This window comes from Thermochaetoides thermophila (assembly GCF_000221225.1).
Source record: "Thermochaetoides thermophila DSM 1495 unplaced genomic scaffold scf7180000011818, whole genome shotgun sequence".
Classification (NCBI taxonomy): Eukaryota; Fungi; Ascomycota; class Sordariomycetes; order Sordariales; family Chaetomiaceae; genus Thermochaetoides; species Thermochaetoides thermophila.
Window position 1 is genome coordinate 2,494,350 of NW_006383034.1, and position 11,326 is coordinate 2,505,675.

The window sequence follows — 11,326 nt, forward strand, 5'->3', positions numbered from 1 at the left end:
ATCTTTGGATAGCAGACGCTAGGGGTTTTCAACCACTTTAATTTTCTCCACGCCTAACCTCTCGGCCTCCCGGTTCAACGCATCAATCTCATCCTGCACGAACGGAATTCCCTCCCTTATCCTCCTCTCCTCCGTTAACTGCTCGATTTCTCCCGGGAAATATATCCTATCTACTCCCTCAGCCTTCTCACACCCAACCACCCTCTCATATAACACATCCATCCTCCTTCTAAACTCCTCCGCGCTCACAAACAAATCCGGCTTCATCACCACAACCAAATGCCCCACCTCTCCGGGCTTCCCGCTCGTATCATACGGCCCCGTCACATCTCCCGCAAACGCTGCCCCAGTAAACACGCCGGCAAACACATCCATCATCATCGCCAACCCCGTCCCTTTGTACCCCGCTATAGGCATCATCCACCCCCCGTTAATAACCTCCCTCGGATCGGTCGTCTCCCTCCCTTTCGAGTCTAACCCCCACCCAAGGGGTATCTGTTCACCCCTCCTCATCGCTTTATGAACCTTCCCTCTAGCCACCACGCTAGGAGCCATGTCCAGCAAAAATGGCACGCCAGACTTCTCACCGGCGGGAGCACCCGCCGCGATGGGGGAGACTCCCAGTAATGGGACGCGACCGCCCCAAGGCGGTAAGGCGGGAGAGGAGTTGGTGAAGATTAGGGAAATGTAGCCTGCGTCTAGGGCTTCGCGGACCAGCCAGGCTGACATGCCGAAGTGGTTGGAGTGGGAGACGCCGACGAGGCCGATGCCGTGTTGGTTGGCGAGAGTGATGGCTGTGCGGACGGCGAGAAGGGAAGGGAGAGGCCCGAGGGCGTTGTGCCCATCCACCTATGGAAAGGAGTGTTAGTTTAGTTACGGCGGGGGAGGGGGATTGGGTGCGTGGTCTAAGTCGAGGCTAGTACGTACCTTTGCCACACACCCCGTGACCATCTCGACCGTCGGCACCGCCAACGGATCAATCCCCCCCGTTCTGATCCGCGCCAGGTATGATGGGATGCGATTAATTCCATGGCTTTCTACACCACGTAGATCGGCTTGCACGAGCGCCTTGGCCACAACCTTGGCGTCATCCGGACGGACGCCCTCGGCTTGGAGGAGGGAGATCACGAAGGCCTCGGCATCATCGTGCCGGACGAGGGCGGTTTTTTGTTTGGGGTCTTGGGACTGGGATTCACTCATTTCGACTTCGGCTCCTCGTATTGTAGATGCCAGAAAGTGGCTTAATGAATGAATGAGCGAGCTTGAGAGATGATGTGAGAGAGAGGGGCAGTTACCGCGGATGTCGATCGGGCTGATTGTTGCCGATTAGGGTTAGGGTTGTCATCCCTCGTCGAAACAAAGTTTAGGTCGGTTGTTGGGTGATCACCTCATCACGGTTGCGCTCAGACTCGAGATCAGACCCTCTTGCAGCAGCCTCAAAAGCTTCTTTTGACGACGGGGAAATTGGAGTTCGGTGGTCGCAGGGTCTTGCTGGGGAGCCTCGATGCTTCGAATGTTGCGATGCCGACATGTTCACGAATCACCAGGACAGAAAACCAGCGAGTACGTCGAAGCTCAATTAATGATTATACTACTGTAAACCAGCAACATACAAAAACTCAACATTATATGCCATGATAGGGTATATCTTAACATTCATACCCGTCCTGCCCACACAATGATTGCATGCAAGCAAATGCCGCGAAACTTCGCAATGCGCACCCAATCCCTACAGTCCTCCAGACTTCAAAAAAAGGAATTATTTGAAATCATCATCCCCTTAATTAACCGGGCCATAGAAGCTAAACCGGTTGTTGGGATCATACTTGGTCTTAAGCTGCCTCAGCTTAGTCAGACGCCACGACTCATGGCCGTACCACTCCTCAGGCGTCTCATCGCCATAGGCATAGTTGACATAAGTATGCATCTCGGTCCGCCCGCTGCCGCGGTGCAGGATCTGGCGCAGCTCATTGCCGAACTGCTTGGCAGCCTCGTCGAGCGCGGGGTTGCCGGGCTGGTACTGGATGAGCGGGGCAACCAGCAGGTTGTCGTTGCGCCAGGCGAATGCGGCGTTGGACGCGTTCTTGGCCTGCACGCCTTGCATGGAGTAGCCTTCGAACATGAAGAGTGAGTTGTAGAAAGGGCCCGAGGAATTGGTGCCCGCCTTGAAGGCCTCGTAGACCTCCTCCATAGCCGTGGCGTTGAAGGACTCGAGATAGAGAGGGAAGCGCGGGTTGGCCATGCCCGTCTTCTGGCACGGCGGGCCGTCCATGTTGATGGAGAGCCAGGTCGACAGGTCGAGGTAACTGCCGGTCTGGGGGTTGGCGGCAATGGGGTTGAGCGCGTAGAAGGCGGCAGTCCACTGCGAGTCGACGGCGGTCACGCCCTCCTGGATGATGTAGAACTCGATGATGGGGCCGGTGGGATCCAGCTGGGGGATGTTCATCCAGTAGGACCACTGGATCACTTCGACGGGCTGATTGGCGAAGGTGGTAATGGCAGCCTCATAGAGATCCTTGGCCTTGTCGCCGGTGAATGTCAGGATTTCGATGGCGTAGGTCGTGTGGATCTTGGGGTAAATCTTGATATTGGCCGACGTGACAATACCAAAGTTGTGGCCGGCGCCGTTCATCGCCCAGAAAAGCTCGTGGTCCGGGCCGACAGTGATCTTGGTGCCGTTGGCGAGCACGACGTTCAGAGAGCGGAACTGGTCGGCGATCAGACCATAGTGGCCTTGCAGCCAGCCGTGGCCACCACCCAATGCAGGACCCATGTAATTGACGCACTCGCAAGTACCCGTGACGGCCTGATAGCCGGCATCCCACAGCTGCTGGATCATATACTTGGAGTTGGTGCCGCCGAGGATAGTGGCAGTCTCGTTGGCAGCATGAATAGTGACGCCGCTCAGCTTACGGAGGTTGATGAGGATACCCCATGACATGTTCTTAAGCGTGGTGATGGAGCCATGGGCAGAATTGTAGGCCAGGAAGGGGATGTTGCAGCCATTGGCTAGACGGACCTGGTTGCTGTTAGTTGGCTATCTTTTTACTGTCCATGATGAAGTCGTTAACTTCTTACAATCTCAACGACATCGTTCTCAGTCGCAGGCAGGATAGTGATGTTGACCTTGGGGGTGCCAACGTTGGACCACCGGATAGAATAGGTGTTGAACTTGTTCTGGCCTTGAAAGTAGATCTCGGCGTTATGGGACAGGCGAGTGATGAAGCGCCAAAAGTCGGGGATGCTACAGCCGGGAGAGAAGAGGGTCAACTCCTCCAGGCCTCGGGCGTACGGAGTGAAGCCCTCGGGATCCAGAATGGGCATGCCAGCCACAAGGCCAGAAAAGGCCGTTGCGGCGGCCAGCAGCATGCTCTGCCAGCGCATGATGACTGTAATAGACTGTCTTTTGGAGCTCCAACCTTCAGCTCGGCACTAAACGGGACCGGTGTGCACGACGGGTGCAGGGGGGGGGACAAGACTCAAAAAAAGAAAAGAAAAAAAAAAAAGTGCGGTGATCGACAATCACCCACGCACAGCTGAACCAATGTTCGGGGACGGGACTGGCTGCCGGTGGGAGACCGATGGTAAGAGAGTTGCAACGACGTGGTCAATGTGCAGATATCCTAGCTATTATACACGTGGGAGAGGAGCCCCAGGTCAGGGTCCCTAGGCGGAAGCGAGCAACCCCGAGCCCGGCCTGAATGGTTTCCCCTCCTGTTGCGCCCCCTCATGATCTCCATCTTCCCATCTCGATTACCCATTTCTCCTACTCATTCCCTCTCTCGGTACCCCGGCACGCATGACTTGGGTTTGGCCTGCTCGAATTGCTCTACCGTTGATGGCACCGTGTCGTTGCCGATGGTTCCAGCAGTCAAAATGGTGCCGTATCATGGGGTATCATGGCCTCATGGCTTCACGGCCGACATCGTGCCGAGCAATCATGCATCCTCCATCGGTCATCTGCATGGTCCCAATCGCATGGTCTGGTCTCCAATTCCCGATTTTGGCTTTTCCCACGGACGCCGTCTCAATGGCCATGGATAACCAATGGAGCACGGCATGGCATGGCATCGGCATGGCACCGCCCTAAGAGCCCAGTGATCGTCGTGGCGGACCAGGCGGACAAGAACCCCAGGAAACTCTTATCCTATTACAAACCATGGCAGATGCACATAAAAACAAGTCCGGGAAAGTCTGGGATTTTGGTTTTTGTGCGGCCCACGCACCATTGAGGACCGGACGCTTGCGCTATACTCGAATTGCTCTTTTGCAGACCTTTTTGTCTCGCTCTCGAGTTCAACCTCTCTCCTTTACCTGGCTTTGCCTTTCAAGAGCCTTCGTGAGGCTTGGTCTCGGCTATGCACGGAGCGTACGATAATTTCCGCCAATGGATAAGGGGACGCGTCGTCCCTTGCACTAATCAGGTAAATGAAGTGTAAAGTTACTTGGAGCGAGTCAGCAACGCTGAGGTAATCTGGGGCAATCGAGAGAAAAGACGGTCTGCAAGACTTGCAGCCCGGCTACCAGGATGCCGGGTCATAACAAGCACTAGCTTGCCTACAAACACCTAGTGCTGTGTACGCTTGTATGGCGGTATGGCGGTATGGCGGTATGGCGGGCATGTCATCGGGGATTCGGGGAAAATGTTGAGTGATTCGGTCTGGTCTGTGTGCAGGCGATTGATGATAACTTCCCCTCTCCCCCCGCCCCTTCTTCGTGCTCAGGTACGCTCTTTGCCCAGCCAACCAAAATCATGATATGCCTCTTGAGGCCACGTGGGAGCATGACGGGAGCCAGAACGGCGGTATTCTATGGCAGATAAAGTGCAACCGTACCTCTCTGTATCTGTGCTTTGTCATCTACCCTATCTGTGTCTCGCATCTCGCTTCTTTGCTCGCTTGTTGCCAATTGCCGGCCGCCACCATTGGCGCTCGTCTGTCGTGCAGCCAGCTATTTCACAGCACGAAATCGAGATCGAAGGCGCGAGCCTGGGGCCTGGAGGGGGTTTTATGATGGTTTATGAATTTAAATGGGCCACACGAAACTTTCAAACAAATTGAAGGCGAGACTTGCGCCACGGCGCCGGGCAGACCCTTTGTTTTTCTCTTGTTTCTGACCCCGGACTGCGCCGCAGGACTGCGCCGCAGCCACGCCTCCATTTTGCCGCATCGTTTGCCTTCGTAGGATTCCCTCCTTCCTGCTTTTCTTCCTTTTCTGCTTTGCCTCCTCATGGTTCCCCTGCTCCATGATTTCCCCTCTCTAGCAACTTTCACTCTCTCCTGCTTTCTCCGCTTCTATCCCTGTCTCCTATCCACCGACCCCATCGCGCTAACAGGCTAGCGTCCAGTACCTTTCTGCAGGATCCTTACCAGACCCGCCCAGGACTTTCTTTAACTCTTTTGGTTTTCTCTTTCTGCTCAGACGATCCAGATCGCGCCCCCCTCTTTTCTGATGTTGCTCCCCTTCTTAAGTGCCAGCTAGCTCCTCCCCCTTTCAACGCTAGAATGCAGGCTTTCCTCCCCGGCTTGGCCTCTCCACTTCACCGCGACCCTTCGTCGACTGCTCACTGGCCGCATCTCTCACCTTGCCCACGCATGACCTGGCTGTCCCTGCAAGTAGAGTTCCTTCGGGAGGTTCCGAATCTCCCGGCTGGCGGGTACGGTATCCACATACCCCACTTTCTCCGTCAAATTCCCTCGACACCCCTTGACGAATGCCCCTCTCTTTGTGCCCGCAAGAGTGGGAGATGAGCCAAGACCAAGTGCTGCAACTTAACATATTGGAAAGCTGGGAGCAGGGATCGGGACTCGCATTGTACCCCTGAAAGGTTTTGGAACGGCTGTTGCTGTGCGGCACAGCACGCAAGCCAGCCTTGGTATATGCGCTCTATGTAAGACCAAAAAAAAGCTGATGAGTTACCGAAGCCGCAGAGTTTGTGGGTTTTGAACATCTGGCTTTGGGTTTGAGCTGGTGAGAAAGTGGCCAATAACAATCCCCGGGAAAAATTCGTTGCTGAAGACGTTTGACGCTGAAGCTTGAAGAAAAAAAAAGCCGCATCCTGGAACCACTCCTCTGGAACCCAGGAAGAAGCTAGCCGGCTGGTGCAAATACATAGAGCGTTGCGAAGTGAATGTTTATGGGGTTAGCAACTGGAGAGCTGAAGTCTCTCTTCCAGCTGCTCTCCGCTTTTTGCTGCGCAGTTTTGCACTCTTTGCTGCACGGCTGTGTGTCATCCATCGGTCATCAGCCAGTCAGCCCACAGTGGACTCCTGCAACCTCCTCCACTTGCATGATCCTTCCCAGCTCCCAGGTGTCCTACAAAGTAGTGTGTCCTCTATCCCAGGAATTTTTGCCTCTCCCTAGCGTACCGGAAATATCCACACAACTTTTACATACGTTTCTTACGCCACGGAAACCCCAGTCCCGTCTGGCCATCGAGGTTACGTGTTCTCGCCCCCATCATGCCTTCAGGGAAGAAGAGGAGCTCAAATCCTTCGAAACCCTTGTCGGCCCCCTTTCCGACCAGTCTGCTGAAAGTCGATTGGTTCCTGGGTTGCGTCTCTTCGGAGCTGATAAGGACGCGAAACCTAAGGTTACGGTTACTTATCTACGGCTTACCTATCGGGCAGACCGCATTAACCCCCAAAACAGCAAGGTCTCAAAGGAAAGGCTTGAAGAACCGCTTTCCGGGACATCGACCCGATGCTGTAGCGTCTCACACAGCGTACTTTGTAGGAGTGTAAGAAGGGACGGCCGGGATGAGATGCTGATGGCCTGCCCGCGGACAGCGACACGCGCCCTTTCTCTCACTCACGATTCAGAGATGAGCGATGAGTGAGATGATAAAGCTTGATGAATAGATTCTTGAAGAGACCAAGACACCAAGGACCCGGCAACGGGGACCACCACGGAATCCAAATTGGACCAGAATGTCTCCAGCCGAGCTCTCATCTCCCCCCATCGGCCATCACCCCGGATGGATCGAGGCCCCTCCCGTCGCCACGACCGTGGAGTTTACTGACCAGCTGGATTGTTTCTTGTCCACAGCTCCAGCGATGATGAACTGCTTGCTGAATTGGAGCCGCCGAAATGTCTGGCGTTACGACGCCAGTTGACGCCACAGAGCCAGCAGCCTGGTACACGCCCCCGGGTGAAAACTTAAACCAATCGAAAAAAAAAAATTGGAATTGTCACCCTGGCTCTTGCATGTCCCGGTAGTGTAGGTTGAAATGTGCTTGCATCATATGCGCTACTGCGCGATGGGAAGACTTTCCCCCCTGCCTACTGCCAGCAGACAACAGCCGGCCGGCTTGGTCCCAGGCAAATGCTACACATCCCATCGCATTCCCCTTTTTTTTCTCATACACAACTAACCCTTTTTTTTTTTTTGCCTTTCTCCTTCCCTTGTCATTCCTACCCCCTTCCCCCACGCCACGCATGCTGAGAAAAACAAAGCATAATCCAGGCTCTGCTGCAAGCCACATCCAATCGGCTTTACCTTTGGGCTCGAAAGGATTGTTGTGTTCCATCACAGTTTGTGTTTGAGCTTGTCCTGAGGGATCACAACAATCTTCTAGGCGTGGTGTCCTCCTCCCATGTCCTTGTCCATCTTGAAACGCTGATCTTGTATACAAATGGGATCCATGTCTCCGAGATCCTGACAAACCCGCTCTTCTCGTTTTCGCTCTTTTTACCTACTCGATCCCTCGATTCAATCTCTTGTCACTCGTTCGTTGCAACCAACCACCAACCAACTCCACACTCGCATACAAGCAGATCCCTCATCAAGGTTGAGGCAGTTTCGCCGCCACCGTTTGGTTGCTGTTGGTTTGCCCTACCTTGTCCTGCCTCGGATCCGATCGACTGGATACCTACACTTGTCTGAACAACCAACATTACAAACACTGGGCGCTCAGGGCTCTGCGAGTCAGTTCCAGTACTCTTTCCGAGGAAAGAGGAACCATCTTTATGAATGTTGGATCCTTAATAGTAATACCGATCGGCACATAACAACCATAACCCTTCGATCCATACCCATAATAAATATATACAACCCGTTGTTTGTCGCCATCGTCCAGGAGGAAGGGGCCCCATGTCAGACCAGCAGGCCGCGCTTGACGCCGCTGCCGCCGCGAAGGCTGCCGCAGACGCTGCCCGGCAGCTCACGATCACGCAGTGGACGCTGTACTCTTTCGGCATTCTCGTCACCATTCTACGGACGTATGCACGCTTCAAGGCGGTCGGGTTTAACAACTTTGAGGGGGACGATTATTTTGTCTGGGTAGCTGCGGTATGTTTTTCACTAAGTTATCCATGTTCCTCAGTGAATTTGTGTTCTGACTTCTTTTTTTGGGGGGGGGGTTGGGTTGTGTCAAATAGATCTTATACTCTGTGCAAAATGCTCTCGGCCACGAGGTCGGCCATTCGGCCCACGGCTTGGCCAACAACGCCATGACGCCCGAGCAGCGCGCGACGCTGTCGCCGTCTGATCCCGAATATGAGATGCGTGTTATCGGCTCCAAGATCCAGGTAGCGGGCTGGACCTGCTACGTGACGCTTATGATGGCGCTGAAAGTAGCCATGTGTTACTTTTTTTTGCGTTTGACCGTACGTCTTAGATCTCTACTCCTAACCCTGCCCTTCAGTCTCATGGTCTCTAACGCTCTCGCAGAAAGGCCTCGGCCGTAATTACCGCATCCGCGTGTACAGCGCCTTCGCCCTGGTGATCGGCGGCTGGCTGGCCGCGGTCCTCTCCGTGCTGATCGGCTGCCGGCCTTTCCATAATTACTGGCAGATCTACCCAGATCCGGGCATGAACTGCTACCCGGCCGTGTCACGCCCGATCGTGTGGACGTCGTACGTGACGACCGTGCTGGGCGACATATACCTGATCCTGATCCCAATCCCGCTGCTGTGGCGGTCTCGTCTGCGGCTGATTGAGAAGATCGCTTCGACGCTGGTGCTGGGCGCGGGTATTTTCGTTGTGGCGTGCTGCACGATTAAGACTGTGTTTGTTATTACTGTATGTAACCTCGTAGTGTTGATCATTAATTGCATCGTCACTAACTGTTAACAGGACGACAAAAACGGTGCCCAACTCGCCGGAGAATGGGGCACGCGCGAGGCCTTCACCGCCGTCATCACTACCAACCTGCCCATGGTCTTCCCGCTGATCAAGCAATGGCTGCGCCCGCTGATTGGCAGCAGCAACAAGTCGAGCAAGCAGTACAAGACGCCTGAGGGCTTCCAAACCATCGGCGGCGGTGGCGGCAGCGGCTCGCACACCCGCGGGCGCATGACCAAGACCAACCGCTCCAACAACCCGCTGACCAACGTGACCTTCACCGAGAGCGAGGAGCGCATTGTAAACGACATGAAACTGCAGAACATTAAGGTTGCCGCGACAGCGACTGCTGCGCCGGCTGAGAATGGAAAAGATGTCAACCACGGCTTCCATGGCATCATGGTCAAGACCGAGTACCATGTGTCAGAGGACCGCAGCAGTCATAACGAGCAAGACCCGAAGCAGCCTGGGGATGCGTGGTAGTAATCAAAGACTTCAGAGAGGAAACCAAGGGGGGGGGGGGAAGAGGGAATTCCTATGATATCATATACGTTCTTTTTGTTGGTTTGTGTTTTGGAAATAATTTTTGTCTCAATTGGATATCGCATTAGACATTAACGTCGGGACTTTGTCTTTTGTATTGATGGATCATTGGTTGGACCTTGTCGACTGGCCATCATTCTATTGCTGCAAAGCGAACTAAACTGAATAAAACACTCTAGTCCTATGATACTGCTTGATAACAAAGACCGTTATAGATCGGGGCTTGAGTTGGCTCCTCACCTGAACTTTATATGATGTGATGTTGAACCTCTGCCTGTCGTGTAACCTTTGGCCAAACCCCCAGGATCATCGAACGTTGATTTTAAGTTTCACGGCGTTCGTCTATTTTATCTTTTTGGAAGATCGTTGGAAACCCGGGGGTGGCGTATCAGCGGCAGAAGAGAAGCAACCGAACCAAACAGAAGCAAAATGTGGATCATGGCTGTCATGCGGCGTTTATTTTTGCCTGCCGTGTGACAGAGGCGTCAAATCTTAGCTTTTCGCGTATTCCATCCAGACCCCTGGGAGGGCAGTAGGTTGATACACACCCAAGAAATAAATAAAAAAAAGCAATGGTGTCATGCATCCCATCGCATCCCTGTGAGATCTGGGTTGAAACCACACGTGGGAGCCAAGCAGTCACACAGTCCGAGAACCAGAAGGAGGGTGCAGGCTCTTTTTATAACAATGTTACTTCACCTCGCACAAATCCTCGGCTCCAAATTCCAGTAATATGAAGATCTCTATGACGACACTGTATCGACCCAGACCATGCTGCACGCCCTCCCCGGCGTCGCGGAGACTCGGATCGTGTTGCCGATGTCGATCACTATCCATTGTATCTCCAGTTCTCCATCACTGATCTGCAACTGGATCTTTCTGGGATGCATTCCAACCGAGAGTTCGGAGAACGCGGTTAACACGGAAGCAATCACGCGATGAAATGCGGCAATATGCATGCACCCGTATGTTTTAAGCTTATCTGACGAGGTGTACCACGTGGAGGACTGGGCATCCTCAGATCGCTGCCTTGGAACAAGCGTTCCTTGTATCCGGGGATAGGGTGTGTGGTACGATTAGGTTGAGGATCCTTATTTTGAGATGCCGGGCAGAATTCATACTGTTGAGTTATGGGTTAGGTATCTCCGGAGATTTTTCTTTTTCTTTTCTTTTTTTTTGGGAGAGGTTCTTGTAGATTTTTATGTTGAGCTTGGAGTAAGGTTCAAAAATGTCCCTTCCAGGGTCCCGATGAGCTGATGGCAGACTTGAAAGTCATGTATGTCATTGTCAACAACAAAGCAGTCATCCGAGTCCTCCCACACCTAAACCACGCGATTATTTTGGCAGACATGCACACCAAAAGAATAGAGAATGAACAATGCAACAACAATCAATGCATTGATTGCAGCTTTAATGTGCTTACATTTTGTGTAATGTGTGAGTGTGAGTGTCTGAACACAGGATGTCTCATCCCAACAGAAATCTTAAGTTTGAGTCTTTACGGGTCAAAGAAAATGCTGCCCATAAGAAGTGGAATGCTCTTTCCATGATTTCTACCAAATTTGTCATACAATTTTATGGTAATGTTACAACATTTATGGTTTTGTCATCTTGTGGCATTCAAACCTCCCAGCCCTTCTATCCGGCTTTCATCTATCATCAGCCCACCACCTCCCTTCTACCCATTAAGGGCTCTTAGAGCCCCAATTACGGCAAACG

The 11,326-nt window shown here is 53.1% G+C and overlaps 3 protein-coding genes across 3 annotated transcripts; 1 reads left to right on the plus strand and 2 right to left on the minus strand.

The window, feature by feature from the left end:
• Positions 1 to 18: 18 nt before the first annotated feature.
• Positions 19 to 1,200, minus strand: CTHT_0046730 (uncharacterized protein; the record flags this gene model as incomplete). Its single annotated transcript, XM_006694988.1, has 2 exons — positions 19 to 849; positions 928 to 1,200. The coding sequence occupies 2 exons, from the start codon at positions 1,198 to 1,200 to the stop codon at positions 19 to 21; spliced, it is 1,104 nt and encodes a 367-aa protein (XP_006695051.1).
• Positions 1,201 to 1,780: 580 nt separating this feature from the next.
• CTHT_0046740 (putative FAD binding protein) lies at positions 1,781 to 3,384 on the minus strand (the record flags this gene model as incomplete). Its single annotated transcript, XM_006694989.1, has 2 exons — positions 1,781 to 3,019; positions 3,079 to 3,384. 2 exons carry the CDS (start codon positions 3,382 to 3,384, stop codon positions 1,781 to 1,783), a joined length of 1,545 nt encoding a protein of 514 aa, XP_006695052.1.
• Positions 3,385 to 8,092: 4,708 nt separating this feature from the next.
• On the plus strand, positions 8,093 to 9,547 carry CTHT_0046750 (triacylglycerol lipase-like protein; the record flags this gene model as incomplete). The annotated part of the gene is made up of 4 exons (XM_006694990.1): positions 8,093 to 8,290; positions 8,380 to 8,607; positions 8,672 to 9,022; positions 9,077 to 9,547. The coding sequence occupies 4 exons, from the start codon at positions 8,093 to 8,095 to the stop codon at positions 9,545 to 9,547; spliced, it is 1,248 nt and encodes a 415-aa protein (XP_006695053.1).
• Between the last annotated feature and the right edge of the window lie 1,779 nt (positions 9,548 to 11,326).